Here is a 16,698-nt window from a genome sequence, read left to right on the forward strand (position 1 = left end):
GTGTTTAATCAAGGATGTAAATTTATTCACCAAAATTAATCCTTGCCTTAAACAGTAAGAATCCTTAGGCAATAAAGACCTTCCTTAAAGGAAATAAACTTTAACATTTTAATAGGTCTTTAACATGTCAAAATATGGACAAAATTTAGTTCACATCAGCATAGTAAAATTAGGGAAATAGTCTGAAATATCCTTGAATTAATTGGTTAAAATTTTTATAGCCAGTCCAGTACATATAAATCTCTTTTTCAATTGTTTTAATTTCCTATATCATCTGTCTTGATAATGATATAAATATTTTCCTATTTAGGAAAATACTGTTATCATTAAAATCTAGAATATGAAGTCGTTGTTTTACCCAAAGATGATTTTTTTTTCTTCTTAGGACCTCCAATATGTGCTTCCTCTCTGTTGAACAAAGCATCTTCTTTTCCTTTTAGAATTTTTCCTGGTTATACTTTGGTACAACTTCTGGAAACGTTAGAGTCTAAACAAATTATTGTACCTTGATAAGAAGAAATGTCTCAAAGAAAATATAGTTAAAGGGCTGGGGTTGTGGCTCAGCAGCAGAGTGCACACCTAGCATGTGAAAGGCCCTGGGTTCAATCCTCAGCACCACATAAAAATAAATAAGATAAAGATATTGTGCCCAACTAAAAGCTAAATATTTAAAAAAAAGAAAATATAGTTAAAGCCCTTGGGTACTTCTGTAGATAGAATTATATTTGTTTATCATCTTATAAAGTTTGTACAATAATCTGAGAAATTATTTGATGATTATATTATCTCTTGAAAGCAAATTTATAGTAAAATATATTTATCTCAAATATCTAACTAAAAGGCAGAGCATTAGGTAAATGCATGTATTAGAAATATCTAAATTACGTGTTTTCTGTTGAAGAAAAATGATTAGATAAATATATATTTAACAATTAGATATGTTAATTATTTTATGGATAAACAATTAGACATATTAATTATTTTATGTATTAACAATTATAGGTTATCTAAATACCTAGAAAAATATATACCAGGAATAAGAGCATAACTTATAATTGTATAAACTTTATGTAACCACGTGGTTCTTAAGATATTTGGATCCATTTTAATTTTCCTTGAATAAGTAGTGCATTTTTTATATACATGACATCACGTGATAAGATTCTTGTGTATATATTTATTTCTTGTAATTATATAGTCAGGAATGACAATAAGGATTTTTTGATTATCACAGGAACATTGCCGGCTTTTGTTCCTGAGGCAAGCAAATACATCTTCATAACCTTCAAAATTAAAAGCAAAATATAAAGAAGCATAATGTGGATAATTCCCATTAATAGCATTATTTAGTAACATAACCATAGAGAAAATCATCAGGTTATTCAGCTCATAAATAACTTAAATTCAGGGCTGCAATGTGGAAATCTGTGGAATTAGATTTTGCCTGAAATAGATATCTTTCATTAGCATTTACAGGTGGGCATTCTTTTTTTTTTTTTTTTTTATTGGTTGTTCAAAATACTACAAAGCTCTTGACATCTCATATTACATATAATAGATTCAAGTGGATTAAAATGCAGGCTCTGTGTGGTTCCCGGTAGTAGGTCTGAAACAGGAAGTACAGGCTAGTGGCTGGAGGCGGAACCAGAAGTCCTGTCTGAGTGACAGCGCAAAGACCAGTGGGAAGCCTGTGAAAGTGCGGGAGGCGGGACCAAGAAGCCGCTCCCGCCAGCCAGGCGTCCTTCGGTTACCACGGTGATGGAAACAGCTTGGAGCTGACTGCCCACTGTCAGGGGCAGAGGCACCTTGAGCTTCTCTAGCCCATCGCATTCCTATGATTTGTTTTTCCCCCCCACCCTGCGGGAAGTAGGGAAGTAGTTTGCCTTGGGCCGGCCACCTGCGCTTGCTACAGCAAGTGTTTTCCCTTACGGCACGTGGCACTTTAAAAGTGAGTTTTAAGGGCAGACGCCAGTGTTACTATCAGATTTTAAGGCAATTTGCGTTTGGCACCCAGGCCAGGTCGTTTAAGAGTTAAAAGCACTGCAGGCAGTGGGTCGAGTTACAGACCCCATAAAGAGCAGCAGCTAAGTTCCAGCCATTCTGATCTGTAGGGCAAGAATGTAGCAGAGGTCCAGTATAAACTGAATATTCACAAAACAACAGAAAAACAAAATTCACTTCTCTACAGGTAAAGAATCCTTGTATCAAGTCTCATCATAGAATCCTTCTTCCCTTTTTCTCACTCTCCAAGTGCAGACTTCTAGTACATAAACCCAAAAAATCTTTACTTAATATTTCAAAATACAAAGATTTGAAAGACCCACCGACTCCCTGTCCAAGAAAGACGCACGAGGCACTGGCTGCAAACGCATGAGGTTTATTCAGACACAGACGCCTGTGGGTGCTCAGCGAAACCTCAGCCGAAGCTTTGGTGAGCTGGCACACCGGGCTTTGGGGTACAGGTTTTTTATAGGGTCAAGGGGCAGGTTTCGCGCGCGCGGTAAGCAACAGGTTTCTTATTGGCTATTTTGAACCCAGCATATAGGTTACCTAAAGGGTAAAGTTATTTTTCATTTTATGTTCCTGGAACAATACCACATGACAGTTACATATGAGCATTCTGATTTTTCTGTTCCTGCTTATTAGCCCCTGTTTATTCAGGCATGCCCTGGAATCTGTTTTTCTGCTCTTTCCCAACCATCCTGTTTTTCCCTTTTTCAATCGGTCACACTTAACTGATTATCTGAAAAACACATTGTCTGCAGGTTTGTGACGTGCCCTAATAATTTTGTAACTAAGCCTAAGGTTGCTGGGCTGGGGTCTTTCAGATTCACAAAACAATCCAAAAAAAGTCCACAAAAGCACTTTCCCCATGGGAGAGGAATTAACTTAACAATATATCCCATTATTCATCTTAATAATTCTTCACATTTATTTAGGGTCTCTAGAATTGCAAAAATAAATTTTTTTAATCTATCTAAAGATGAAATATTCCCAGATATTAAATATTTTATCACAGATTGTTCTTCTGCCTAATTCACTTACTTTCTACAATTCACCCCACAATTACTTTGAAATCCTAAGGGCGCTTAACTTCTGGAGGAAATTCCAAACCCACTAAATTTCTAAGATTCACCCTGGAGTCCCTGTTCAGGTGCCAATTGTCGCATTCCATAACTAAACACTCAGGGTCACTCTAGGGGAACTGGGCTGCATGAAATAACCACACAAGACAGACAAATACCTTTCTCTTTGGGTCCTGTGACGGCTCCTCTGACCTGAGGGGTCCTTGGAAAGGGAGATAGAGGGACAGGTGCTGAACTCTTTTATTGGAAAGAAGCCGTTCAAATGAGGCAAGGAGTAGGATTACAAGGTGAGAGTGGCCCAACCCCTCTGGGTGCTGCCTACTCCTAGGGCCACTTCCAGAGCCACACCTTATATCCAAGCAAGGGAAAGGCACGAGTTATTGCATCAGGATTTAAAGTTGTGTGCATTTGGAGTGGCTCCCCACAATTGGGGGTCAGTCCTGAAAGAAGATCTGGACCTATACGAAGCATGCCCCATCCTTCCATGGGTGTTCATCTGGGAATTCCTGACCTCCTTAGTTGAGGCCCACACCCAGGACATAAATTCTTGGGCAGAGACATATCTACATAATTCTATGCCAGGGGAATGGGTCTGTTCCTATAGTTAAAATGTTTAAAAAAAAAAAAAATGCCAGCCAAATCTGCACAACTGTTCATTTCTTAATTGTTCCCAGTGACAACACTATATTTTCAGCAGAATTTCATATCAGAACTTTTCTTTGCCCCTCAATTTTACATACATAGGAAATCAGGAATGTTCGGGCTTCAAAAAGTTGGATTCTATGTCCATTTGGGGCTGGGCATGATAGCACACACCTATGATCCCAGTGGCTGAGGAGGCTGAGACAAGAGGATCTTGAGCTCAAAGCCAGCCCCAGCAATGGCAAGGCACTAAGCAACTCAGGAGACCCTGTCTCTAAATAAAGAAGAAAATAGGGCTGGGGATGTGGCTCAGTGCCCTTGGATTTAATTCTCAGTAACAAAACAAATAATAATCATAATAATAAAATGCAAGAATCTGTGTCCATTTTGGTTTTGTGCAGCAGACAGTCTCCAAATCACAACTTTAGGGCTGGGTTTGTGGCTCAGTGGTAGAGGACTCTCCCAGCATGTGTTTGTTGCTAGGTTCAATCCTCAGCACCACCTAAAAATAAAGCTACTGTGTCCATCTAAATATGTATATATATAACTATAAAATTAATTTATTTTTTTAAATTTTATTTTCTTACAGCCACCTTGATTCTGGTGTCGATTTCAGACCTGACTTCTACCAGGTGTTCCAGGCAGCATCTTTTCCCCCACCTTTGGCACTGGAGACTGAACCCCAGGTGCCTTACTACTTTTTTTAGTTTTTTTAAAAAGAGAGAGAGAATTTTGTCCAGGCATAGTAAAGCACACCTGTGACTCCAGCCTTGTGGGAGTATGAGGCAGGAGGATCACATGTTCAAGTCCAGCCTGGGCAACTTGGCAAGATCCTGTCCCAAAAACTAAAAAGGCCCAGTGGCTCAGGAGACTGAGGTAGGAGGATCATGAGTTCTAAGCCAGCTTCAGCAAAAAGTGAGGTACTGGGCTGGGATGTGGCTCAGGTGGCAGCGCGCTCACCTGGCCATGCATGCGGCCTGGGTTCGATCCTCAGCACCACATACAAAGATGTTGTGTCTGCCGAAAACTAAAAAATAAATAAAGAAAGTGAGGTACTGGAGCTGGAATTGTGGCTCAGCAATAGAGTGCTCGCCTAGCACGTGCAAGGCTCTTGGTTCGAGCCTTAGCACCACATAAAAGTAAAATAAAGATATTGTGTCCAACTACAACTAAAAAAATAAATATTTTTTTAAAAAGCAAGGTACTAAGCAATTCAGTGAGACCCTGTCTCTAAATAAAAATAGAAAATAGGGCGGGGCGGGGGGATGTGGCTGTGGCTCAGCGGTAGAGCATTCGCCTAGCACATGCAAGGTACTGGATTCAATCCTCAGCGCCACATAAAAATAAGTAAATAAATAAAATAAGGTATTGTGTCCAACTACAACTAAGAAATACTTTAAAAAAAATATATTAAAAAAAAAAAAAAAGGAGGGGCTGGGGATGTGGCTCAAGCGATAGCGCACTCGCCTGGCATGCGTGCGGCCCGGATTCGATTCTCAGCACCACATACAAAGATGTTGTGTCCGCCGAAAAATAAAAAAAAAATTAATAATAATAAATAAATACTTAAAAAAAAAAAGGAAAATATGGCTAGGAATCTGGCTCAAAGGTCAAGTGCCCCTGAGTTAAATTCTCAGTACCCCCCTCCAAGATAAATAAGTAAATAAAAATAAAAAAAAAGGGTTGGGGGTAAAACTCAGTGGTAGTGTCCATGGGTTCCTTCCCTGCTACCAAAAAAAAAGCCAGGTCCATAGTGGGAGTATCGAAACAGGCCTGAAGACATGGAAAGCCACTGGTATGCCCACTGGTATGCCACGGAAGTCTGTCCCGGGTCAAGACAAATGTTCACTCACAAACACTTTCTCCAAACTCCTTCTGCTGTGGTTATACCTCCAGAACAGTGTGGGTTCAAGTCCTAATTCCAGCAGAGTGATGGTGAGGGAGGGCAGTAGGGTTTTCCAAAGTTTTGGGTGAAGACTGAGGAAAGACATGTTTGTTTTTTTTTTTTGTTTTTTTTTTTAAAGAGAGAGGTGAGAAAGAGAGAGAGAGAGACAGACAGAGAGAATTTTTAATATTTATTTTTTTAGTAGTTTTGGGCGGACACAACATCTTTGTTTGTATATGGTGCTGAGGATCGAACCCGGGCCGCACGCATGCCAGGCGAGCGCGCTACCGCTTGAGTCACATCCCAGCCCAAGACATGTTCTTGTTTCCTCCACACTTCTGCTCTGGTGAAGGCCCTTGACCACCATGGATTCTATCATGTCTCCTGGATGCAAAGCCATTACACCAGATGTTATGGGGCAGACCGCTCAGAAAACACACTAAGTCTATTTTGTCTGAATTGGAGAGTATTTAGGTGGCTGGCCAGCCACTGCTCCCGGTAGGACCCATATGGTCAGTCTCCGCAAGGAACAGTCTTGAGCCTAAGCATTTCAGGGTCTTTAAAGGCAAAAACTGCAAAAACCACATTCAAGTTGATGTAGCTGCAAGAGAGCAGGGGTACAGAAGCTGAAGTGAGCAGTTAGGGAAACAATGCAATGGGTACACTGGTATTTCCCATGGGACTGTCCAGGTTGACATAGCAGTAAGCAAGCAGAAGTGAAATGGGTCAAAATGATCCTAGTTGAGTACAAGTTAGAGCATGGTTACTAACGTCTAGACAATCAATCTCTGACAGGGTACGTTGTCCAAGAAAAATGGGAACCAAAGAGAATAATTTACATTGTATGAGAATTGCCATTTTGTGTGGCCAAACATACTATGCAACTATTGATAGGTACAGAGGCGGAGTATTCCCATAGGAGATGCATCTCTTATATGACATGCAGTCTCAGGGTAAATGGAGTCTGTTTGGTCATTGCCCATACAGCCTGGCCCATAATACAACTAGTTCTCACTGACGGCCCCTTTCAGTGTTCTGTGGCTGTAACACAGCTTACCTCCCAGCATTTCCTACTTCAGACTGGAAAAACATAATGCCCAAGTCTCAACACTAGTACAGAGGTGGAGTTCCGGCAGCACTACACCTGAAACTCCTACGACTGGTGGACCCAACTGTTGTGAAGAATGGAAGACTAGAGAGGCCTTACACACTGACTTCACAGATGGATACTGGTTATACGTTTATTGAGGAGTGCTTTCATTTACAGTTTTGCATCTGCAAACAACTGTGCAGGAATCAGGGCTGGCCTTGCCCTTGTTTCATAACTGAGCACACACCTACTAAACAGCAGACTAGGGTTTGAACTTCCCTTGTAGGTTGTTGTGTCCTCTTTGCATGTTCCCTCCTCCTGGTCATTAAGTCTGTAATCCCTCAGTGCCTAGCAACTTGTTTTTTCTAAGGTTGAAGGATGTTCCAAAATGCAGAGATGCATTCCAGTGATTGGGGAGGCTGAGGGAGGAGGATCACAAGTGCCAGGCTAGCCCCAGCAATTTAGGGAGGAGACCCTAACTAACTTACTGAGGACCTGTCTAAAAACAAATAAATAAATAAATTATATATATATATATATATATATATATATATATACACACACACACACACACACACACATACACACACACATACCATACATACATACGTAAAATATTGCATGCAACCTCTTTATTCAGTGTAGGACACGAGCCTACAGATTCCTTATATCATGTAATAAAATTTCTAAAATGTTGATTTTTACCAGGTCAAAGCTTGGTGGATAGAGAGAGGGTGAGAAAGAAAAAGGGTTATTGGGATGTAAAAGTTTACAAATAGTATCGGAGTGTTATAACTTCAGATTTGTCCTGAATGGAGGTGAAGTGGGCATAGGACAAGTAAAGCCAGAATTAGACAGGCAGTCAGTATAGATAGGTAAATCAGGTCAGGTCAATTTTGAGTGAGTCCAGAGAAATTGGAGACAGTCCCCTGAGGGATTGAAATGTTATTTCCTTCAGAGCCCTTTCTCCACCCTTATCAAGAACCTGCCCATGCTCCAACTGTTGCTAAGGTAATCTGTCCCAGGAATTACCCCTCCCTACAGGGAGCTATAAGGTGGTTCACTGGTCCTGGGTTGCACCATCCTGACCTTCCCCCTTCAGCCCACCGGTTTCCCACCTACTGGCCAGTCCACCTAGCATTCCTGGGCCTAGACAGGTGCACAGGAGGGAAAAGATAAGGGGAAGAGGGCAGAAGAACAAAGGAAGCCTAGGACATCTAAAAAGGGCAGAACACCTTGCTTCTTGGGATATCAGCTACGGCCCCCTTCTCCCCCACAGTAGAAGTCTACCTTACCGCTTTTTAAATAAATCATGCTTTATATGCTTGCCTTGGCGAGCTTCTCTAATGTTCAAACTTCAACATGTTGGGGAGCAGAAAATGTCACCTAACTGGCTTTAACACAAGTATTTATCCCTCGCTGCTCCATGGTACCAGGGATTAAACTCAGGGCACTCCACCACTGAGCTACATTCCTGAGACCTATTTATCTGTGTTCTTGATGGAACTCAATGCCTTGCGCATGCTAAGCACATTTTTTATTTTTTATTCTGAGACAGAGTCTTGCTAAGATGCTCCGATCTTGTGATGCGCCTGCCTCAGCTCTTGGGGTCTCAGGCATTGTGCTACTGGCTCCATATTTGCAACCCGCCACGCCTATTCTTAGAGAAGTTACCTGAACCTGGGGCCTAAGGTCAATGGTGGCTCACTTGTGGTTATGCGGGTTAAGTGAGCAAATGCACGTTTAAGTACTGAATGCCCACTTTGTACAAAAACCCCACTAAAAGTCTTACCTAAAGAAAGAGGCATAAATGTTCCAATGGGATGTCGAAGGACAAGGGAACAAGCGCGGGACCAAGGAGGTCTAAGGGTCTACGGCTCGAGTTCTCCAGTTGTTTGGTGGTTTTGGTGCTGGGGATGCACTTGCCAGGCAAGCGCCCTACCTGAGCTGCCCCTCAGCGCCACTCCGCAAGTCCTTAAAGGTTTCCTGCCTCTGTGCCCACCACTCTAGCCTTCCCTTAGCGCGGGACGGCCAGAGCGCGGACACCGGGGCCCACCGCGACGGGGGTGCACCGAGCCTGCGGCGCGCTGGTAGCCCGGAGGTGCGCCCGTGACGTCCATTTCCTCCCGGCTCTGATTGGGCGAAGCGTTCCGGCCCTTCTGATTGGTCGGATACACTACCACCCCAGAGGGCTTTGCGGCGCCACTTCCTTTCCGCCCTCCGATTCCGCGCAAGAGGTGAGTTCGTCCCTCTGCTGCCATCAGATTCCATCCTCCGACATCAGCCCATCGCCGCCGCCCGCGCGGCCATGGATAGGCTTCTTTGTTGCCGCAGGCGGCGTCGACCTGGGACCCAGGCGGGAGGACCTGGGGTGGGGGCCCAGGGCGCGCGGCCAGGCTCAGGCCCTCACTCGTCGCCCTTCTCCCCTCGAGGCCGTAGGCAGCCATGGCGCCCAGCCGGAATGGCATGATCCTGAAGCCCCACTTCCACAAGGACTGGCAGCGGCGCGTGGCCACGTGGTTCAACCAGCCGGCCCGGAAGATCCGCAGGTGCGTGGCGGGCGCGTGGGGACCCGGGGCAGGGCGCTGTGCCGCGGTGGGGCGCCAACTGGGGCACGCCGCCCCCTCGTCGCGGAGTGGAGGTGACCGCCGCCCGGCTTCTCTCCCCGCAGGCGCAAGGCCCGGCAAGCCAAAGCGCGCCGCATCGCGCCGCGCCCTGCGTCGGGACCCATCCGGCCCATAGTGAGGTGCCCCACGGTGCGGTATCACACCAAAGTCCGAGCCGGCAGGGGCTTCAGCCTGGAGGAGTTGAGGGTGAGTGCGGGAAGCAGCGCGGGCCGCGGGTCCGGCCCTCGTGGGTCCCAGCCAAGTGATGACATTCTCCGGAATCGCTGTACTGCCTTGATGAAAGTGCACTTGAACCCTTTTCCATCTGACGGCTGAGCGTTTGTTGTGGCCCCGTGGGGGGGGGCTCCGTGGGCCTTCATCCGTGCCTGCTTTTGGTGCAGGTGGCAGGCATCCACAAGAAGGTGGCCCGGACTATTGGCATCTCGGTGGACCCCAGGAGGCGGAACAAATCCACCGAGTCCCTACAGGCCAACGTGCAGCGGCTGAAGGAGTATCGCTCCAAGCTCATCCTCTTCCCCAGGAAGCCCTCCGCCCCCAAGAAGGGAGACAGCTCTGTGAGTACCGCGTGCTGGGAAGAAGGAAGGTTGGGAGCTGAGAGGCAAGGTTCAGGTCGAATGATCTCTGTGCCTGGGGCCTTCATATTCTCCAGAACCTTGCCATTATGTGTGGGCAGTGTGGTTGATGGTGAGAAACTGCCAGGGTGTGCTGCTGTGGTCTTGAGCCGAGCTCTTCTGTCTGCTGGCGGGGGCAGCTGACAGTGCTGGAGCCTGCTTGCCTTGCTTAGATGCATGTTGTCCAGAGGTGTTCCTAGGAGACTTAGAGGATAAAGTCAGCAGTGTCCATCTTTGTGGGCTTTCATGGAGGTTGCATTAGGGAATGGGTTTGCTCTGCTCCCATTCTGGGTGCTCAGGACCAGGTGAGCATTGATCTGGGCCTGTTTTATCTCTAACGACTGGGCACATAAGGGCTCAGGATATTGTGACACTTAGGTAAAGTGGAGCTGGACTCACTTCAGTCTTATTCCACACAGGCTGAAGAACTCAAACTGGCCACCCAGCTAACAGGACCAGTGATGCCCATCCGGAATGTAAGTAGATACTGGGTTTGCTTAGGTGTTCTAGAGGTTGGCAGGCGAAACCTTGGGTGGGACAGATACCTGGTTGAAAGGCCATAGGTGGCTTTTTAGCTCAGGTTTTTAGGTTGTGGGAAGGGAGGTTCTTAAGCCCTTGGGAAAATCAGGGCCTCTTGAGGAATGAATGGCCTTGTCCCACCTTTCAGAAGTTTTGTTGACACTCCCTTGATCTCCCCGCTGCAAGCCTGCAAGTTTCAAAAATATATTCTAATTAAAACATTTATTCTGAGTAAAATAAAAATTATCTGTAGGAATTATTTACAGGAGACTTGCCGGGTGTGATGGTGCATCACAGCAGCTCAGGAGGCTGAGGCAGGAGGATTACAGGTTCAAGGCCAGCCTCACCAGTTTAGCAAGACTGTAAGCAACCTAGTGAGAGACTGTCTCAAAAAATGAAAAAAGGTCTGAGGATGTGGTTCGGTGGTTAAGCACCTCTAGGTTTAATCCCTAGTACCAAGAAAAAAAAATTGCAAATAGTAGTACATCAAGTAGGAAAAAGCAGACTTCAACCTTTGCATGACAAATTAACCAGAATAAACTTTACAAACAGTATCTAAGAAGCCTGCATGTGACGCCCAGTGACATGGGGCTCTTGGTAGGTAATGAGCAAGAGGGGTCTCCGACAGGGTCCCCACTCACTGCTGTTTGGAAGCCAGTCTGCAGGCAGCCCTCTGGGAATGCTGATGGTCTTATGTCCCTGTGGCCTGCCCAGCAAGTGTCCTGGAGGTTGGGGTTCTTTGTCCTCCAGTCCCACAGAAGCATCTGCTTACTTAACAGCACCCCTTTCATAGTCTTTCTGGGGACTTAAGTCTGAGGTGGATGTTGAAATGGGATCCTGCTAAGTTGCTGAGGCTGGCCTTGAACTTGGGATCCTCCTGCCTCAGCCTCTCAAGTTGCTGAGATGGCAGGTGTGCACAACTGTGCCCAGCAATGTTTTTCCTCTTAAAATCTTACATGCATTTTGGTTGATTTGCCAAACTTAGGGTCTTGTGCGTGCTAGGCACTCACTTTGTGAGTTGTATGCCCCTGGCCATTAATTCATTTTTATTTATTTATGAATGAGTGACAGGGTCTCCCTAAATTGTCCAGGCTGGCCTCAAACTTAATAGTCTTCCTGCCTTGGCTTTCTGAATAGCTGGGATTATATGTATGGGTCATTATTCCTAGCTTTGATTTTTATCTTTTTTTTTTTTTATGTTTGCATCCTTGAGAATTGAGCCCAGGGCTACCTCTTCTGCGTCACTGGGTTTACAGGCACATACCACCCTAGCCACCTTTATTTATTTATTTGTATCAGGGATTGAACTCAGACTCTTAACATTGAGCCACATCTCCAGCCCTTTTTTGTATATCATTTAGAGACAGGGTCTCACTGAATTACTTAAGGCCTCGCTAAGTTTTTGAGACTGGTTTTGAACTTGAGATCCTCCTTTCTCACCCTCCCAGGCTGCTGGGATTCCAGGCATGCACCCACCACGCCTGGTTCATCTTCCTCATTTTTTTTTCCAATATATTTTTTAGTTGTAGTTGGATAATGATACCTTTATTTTTATGTGGTGTTGGATCAAGCCCAGGGCCTCACAGTGGTCAAGTGCCCCTGAGTTCAATCCCTGGTCCCCCCTTCACCCGCCAAAAAAAAGGGGGAGAGACTTTCTCTCTTAATATTTGCTTGCTGCTTTATTGTTATTGATTCAGGCGAGTGCTGAGTTGCCCAGACTGGCCTCAAACTCTTGACCCTTTCACCTCAGCCTTCTGAGAAGCTGGGGCTCTGGGTGTGTACTGCCATGCCTGGCTATGGGGAGACTTCCTAACCTAACTGGTTTGGTTGTGGGCAATGCCACACAGCCCAAGGTATCAGCCTAATCCTGTCCTCCCTCCCAGGTGTACAAGAAGGAGAAAGCCAGAGTCATCACCGAAGAGGAGAAGAACTTCAAAGCATTTGCCAGTCTCCGCATGGCTCGTGCCAACGCCCGGCTCTTTGGCATCAGGGCAAAAAGGGCCAAGGAAGCTGCAGAACAGGATGTCGAAAAGAAAAAATAAAGCACTGTGGGGTCTTGTAATAAATGCTCTCCATGAAGCTAAAGCTGGGGTTCCTGTGCTCTGCCTCCATATGCAGTGGCCAACTGTGCTGGGCCAGATTTGTTGGGTGTGCTGCCAGGGCTCTCACCAGCCTCCCAGAGCTTGCATTTCATCTCAGGATTTAGTTTGATGATTTGAATTGCGCCTGGATCCTTTTTGCCATCTTGCTGTCCCTAAAATGTTCTGAAACTGTCCTTGCTCCATGGCTGGATTACCATCAGGGTGAGGGTGTTCACTGCCCACCTTGAAGGTGGGCCCTTATCTGCCTGTGTCCCTAACTGTAGCTCTAACAACCTCAGATAGAGCTTTCTTGACTGAATCCTTGTGTTTCTTGCCTGGATACACCCAACATTCCTTATGGGATGCTTCCAGCCTGCAGGTAAGGGGTGATAGACCACATATCTTAACAGTGACACAGCCTGTGTTTTGGAGGCTGTATACCCCTGAGCCTGAGAATGCAGCGGTATCCTCTGGCTGTTGCATGTTTCCAGGTAGCTGTGTTCCTAGGAGGTTAGGGTGGTTCCTGGCTGCAGGTTCCAACCAGTCTGCAGGTCCTGTCAAGCAAGGGTCCTTCCTGGAGATCCCTGTCCCCAAGGAGTTTTTGTAGTAAGGTGCCTATTGTATACTGTCTGCTGGGGAGGGTAGGGAGGAAGTAGCTGCTGTCCTTAGGCATACCTTACCCGCTGAAGTGGCACCCAGCAGAACCCTCCAGAATGAGAGTCCTATCTGAAGTGCTTGATGGGAGTAGGGGTGGGTAGTTGGAAAGGAGAGACTTGAGGGTTCTCGGGTCAGGAGTCCTCTCCCTGCCACAGGGTCCTCTCCTACCAGCAGGTAAGCAGGTGCCCAAGACAAAAAGCAGTCACGAGGCTGGTACATGAGTGTCCTGCCAGTTTAGTGCTTGTCAGCTCCAATTTACTTGCATCCTCTAGTCTCTAGCTGGAGGGATTAGAAAGTGTGTCCTCTGCAAGGGCTCTGACCCTGCAGTCCTTGGTCGTGGGCAAGGACTGGGTTGGACATTGTGGCCACTGAGTTGTGCCCACCTAAGGAAGCAGGACTCCCTTTAGCACACCTGAGCTGGATTCTAGGGTGGCCCTTAGATTCCCCCCTGGGGAATGGTCCCTTGGTGTTCCTGGACATTTATGATTGACATGTAAGTCCCTGTGAAGCAGTAGATGCATGACAGGTTAGGGGGCTTACTGGAGGGCACTAAGTGCTCCTCCCCCACCCCCAAAGGACTGAGTTTGGAGAGCCCTCAGGCTAGCTGAGAGTCCCTGGGCAAGGCCTTGATTGCTGGGCCACCCTCCCAAGGTGGGGACTACAAAGCACACAGATTGCCCATTCATGTTGCAGCTGGGTAGGAATCAGCCAGTGGCAGTGTGGTTTTGTCCTGGCAAAATAGCAGCTGGGTGTGGCCACCAATGAGTGTGGGAAGCTAGAAAAGGTTCTGAAGGTTTTGATTTACATGTATGAGTGGAGCACATTTTACAGTTTCATGTTCTTTGCCCGTTTTTAGTTGACATGCACTGGTTTGTTTGGAATTTGGGTTTCTCTATTTTGCTTTTTTGGGAAGACATTAAGAATTTTCATGAGTTTTTCATTTTCTTAATACTTTAAAATTATGCAATAGTTTTTAATTTGGAGGGAGATGTGCAGTTCTAAACGAACTCGTGTCACCTATCCCACCACAAGTTTAATCTGGATATTGTATAGTTGTTAAAAGGAAGAATTAAAATGAATGCTCATTTCCAGTTCTTTGGAAATTAGTCACAGTAGGTTATTTGGGGGTTTTTCTACTTGGTTTAACATGTAGAAGTAGATAATTTTAAATATGTAGGGCTGATGTTTCCCTTCTCAATGGTAGCTTTTCGTGAGTACTTGAATTTATTTTTTCTTTCATGGTTTCTGGATAAGTCTTTTATTGTACCTGGTATTGAACCTAGGGGCACTTAACCATTGAACCACATCCCTAGCACACCCCCCACGCACACCTTTTTTTTTGTGATTTTCCTGCCTCAGCCTCAGTTCAATTCCAGTACCCAGGATTAAACTCAACCTGGCACTCAACCACTGAGCCACATCCCCAATCCCCATTGAGACAGTATCTTACTGGGTTTCTAACACCTTGCCATTGCTGAGGCTGGCTTTGAATTTGTGACCTTCTATCTCAGCCTCCAAGCCACTGGGATTATAGGCGTGGGCCACTGTGCCTGCCGTCATATTTCTTTTTTAAAGAGTTACAGAGGAGCACTGGAGTACCAGCTCATGGCAGACTGCTTGCAGAGCATGCTTAAGTCCCTGGTCCATCCCCATAAAACTAACCAGGTGTAGAAGAAATATGCTCTAGAAGTCCAGGTATGTGGAAAGTGAAGGGTGTCAAGTGAAGAGCAGCACCCACCCCAGGTCTCTGGGAACAGTTGCTTCTGTGCTGCAGGGGGCCTGTGCAGGGCACTGGCCTTCTGTCCACACAATCCCCTAAACAGAGGAGGCTGGAGTCCTAAGTCTGCGTGGAGTTAGAACACAGCTGGGTCGCACCCCTTCTCAGGGTACTGGCTCTCCTATTGGCCCTGTCCACTTGTGATTTTCATTGTTTTCTTGAATTAAAGCAGCTCTTTGTACATTAAGAAAAATTTGCCTTTTTGTCACATTAACTTCTTTTTTTCACTTTGCTGTTTTGAGTCTGCTTATCTTTGGGCAGCTGGGAGACAGGCAGTGTGAAGTGGCAGAAGGACCACAGGCTGGGCGTTTGCAGTGGACTGGTCATCTCTGGCTTTCCAGCCTCAGCCTGCTGGTGAGGAATTTCTTTCAGATGTTGGTAGGAGGCAGAGCCCTCCCTCTGCAGCAGTACACTTGCCACCTGGGTACTCTCCCAGGTTCCCTGACAGGTCCAGCCTCCTGGCCCACACTTTGTGGAGCACAAGGGCATGAGGCTGCAGCTAGGGTCCCCAGATGCAGGCATTCCTGTGTGTCCTCACCTAATGCTCAGATAACCAGTGTGCTTTTCAGTTGCTAAGAACAAGACTTGGATAGCTAGGTGCAGTGGCGCATGCCTGTAGCCCCAGTGACTCGGGAGGCTGAGGCAGGAGGATCGCAAGTTCAAAGCCAGGCTCAGCAACTCAGCAAGGCCCTAAGCAACTTTGTGAGACCCTGTCTCTAATATGGATGTGGCTCAGTGGTTGAGCACCTGGTATTCAATCCCCAATACCTTCCCCCCTCCAAAAAAAAACCAAAAAACCCAGATGGTACTCAGGACTCTGACCCAGCTCTGGCTCAGCTAGCCTAACAACCTGTGTCCTGCTTAACAAGTACCAAGGGCCGACTGCACCAGCACCACAGGACCACTGGTTAACAGGAAGCAAGGTGGAGGCTGATGTGCATGTCAACAGACAAGAAAGTAATGAGGAAATAGGCATCTGGAGTCCCTGGTCCCAAGCTAGAAGGCACAGCAGCCCCCGCCCCCCTCTGTAAAGGGAAAGTATGAGTCTCTTGCCCCTCTGCTCCCTCCTGGGGTGCACCTTGCCTCACAGGTGAGCTCAGGCTAGGCAGCTGGAGCTGTGCAGTCCTCCACCCAGCTTTGTGCCATCTCTGAGGCAGCTTGAAAGGGGTCCTGGGGTCCAGGGCTGGGACCTCCCTGGCACAGTAGAGGGCTGGTGTGGACAGCCTTGTCCAGCGCTCACACTGAAGGTTGTCAGTTAGCTCCATCATGCAGATCAGCCTCAGACCCTCCTGCAGCACCTGAGGTCTGGGAATTGGGCCATCAGCAGGGTGACCTTGAGCATGGGAGGCGCAGGGTCAACCTGCCTTCTTGCAGCCCAGGCCTCTGCCAAACCCTCAGTTTCCACATCTGCACTGGACTCCCAGCCCCACGGCACGGGGAGAAATAGAGTGCAGCCTACAGCCTGGCCAGTTCACGCCCTCCAGGGAGCTCCTCAGGTAGCAGGAACTCCCCCGGAGGAGGTGGTGGAACTAGGTTATGGATAAAAGGGACTGAAAGGGTGGAGGGAAACATCCAAGCATCGCCCAGGCAGGCCCTCGCCAAGAATATCATCAAAGCCCAGATGAGTCACATAGGACTAAAACCAGGACGTCTGTCCACCGGACATGCCTGGGCACACATCCCCAGGACACAGTTCCTGCCTGCCACTTCCACCCACAGGACT

At 46.7% G+C, this 16,698-nt stretch overlaps 1 protein-coding gene and 1 non-coding gene across 3 annotated transcripts; both read left to right on the forward strand.

Annotated features, from left to right (window-relative positions):
- Positions 1–8,886: 8,886 nt before the first annotated feature.
- Positions 8,887–12,545, forward strand: Rpl13 (ribosomal protein L13). Of its 2 annotated transcripts, none has more exons than XM_076838896.2 (6): positions 8,887–8,940; positions 9,136–9,252; positions 9,375–9,516; positions 9,711–9,884; positions 10,361–10,417; positions 12,344–12,545. In XM_076838896.2, exons 2-6 carry the CDS (start codon positions 9,149–9,151, stop codon positions 12,500–12,502), a joined length of 636 nt encoding a protein of 211 aa, XP_076695011.1. In that variant the 5' UTR covers positions 8,887–8,940; positions 9,136–9,148; the 3' UTR covers positions 12,503–12,545. The 2 variants fall into 2 exon arrangements, with proteins under 2 accessions (XP_076695011.1, XP_076695012.1); XM_076838897.2 differs by having other exon boundaries at positions 8,897–8,940; positions 9,143–9,252.
- On the forward strand, positions 9,573–9,654 carry LOC143384595 (small nucleolar RNA MBII-202). Its single transcript, XR_013089388.1, has one exon. It is a non-coding gene; the product is annotated as a small nucleolar RNA MBII-202 (small nucleolar RNA).
- Positions 12,546–16,698: the final 4,153 nt, after the last annotated feature.

Source organism: Callospermophilus lateralis, chromosome 18, assembly GCF_048772815.1.
Source record: "Callospermophilus lateralis isolate mCalLat2 chromosome 18, mCalLat2.hap1, whole genome shotgun sequence".
Taxonomy (NCBI): domain Eukaryota; kingdom Metazoa; phylum Chordata; class Mammalia; order Rodentia; family Sciuridae; genus Callospermophilus; species Callospermophilus lateralis.

What these genes read in the sequence shown, in the direction of transcription:
- Rpl13 (XM_076838896.2), top strand. Translation starts at nt 9,149, where the DNA reads ATGGCGCCCAGCCGGAATGGCATGATCCTGAAGCCCCACTTCCACAAG. An exon ending in TCAGCCTGGAGGAGTTGAGG is followed by an intron (nt 9,517 to 9,710) that starts GTGAGTGCGGGA and finishes CTTTTGGTGCAG; the next exon opens with GTGGCAGGCATCCACAAGAA. An exon ending in CAGTGATGCCCATCCGGAAT is followed by an intron (nt 10,418 to 12,343) that starts GTAAGTAGATAC and finishes CCTCCCTCCCAG; the next exon opens with GTGTACAAGAAGGAGAAAGC.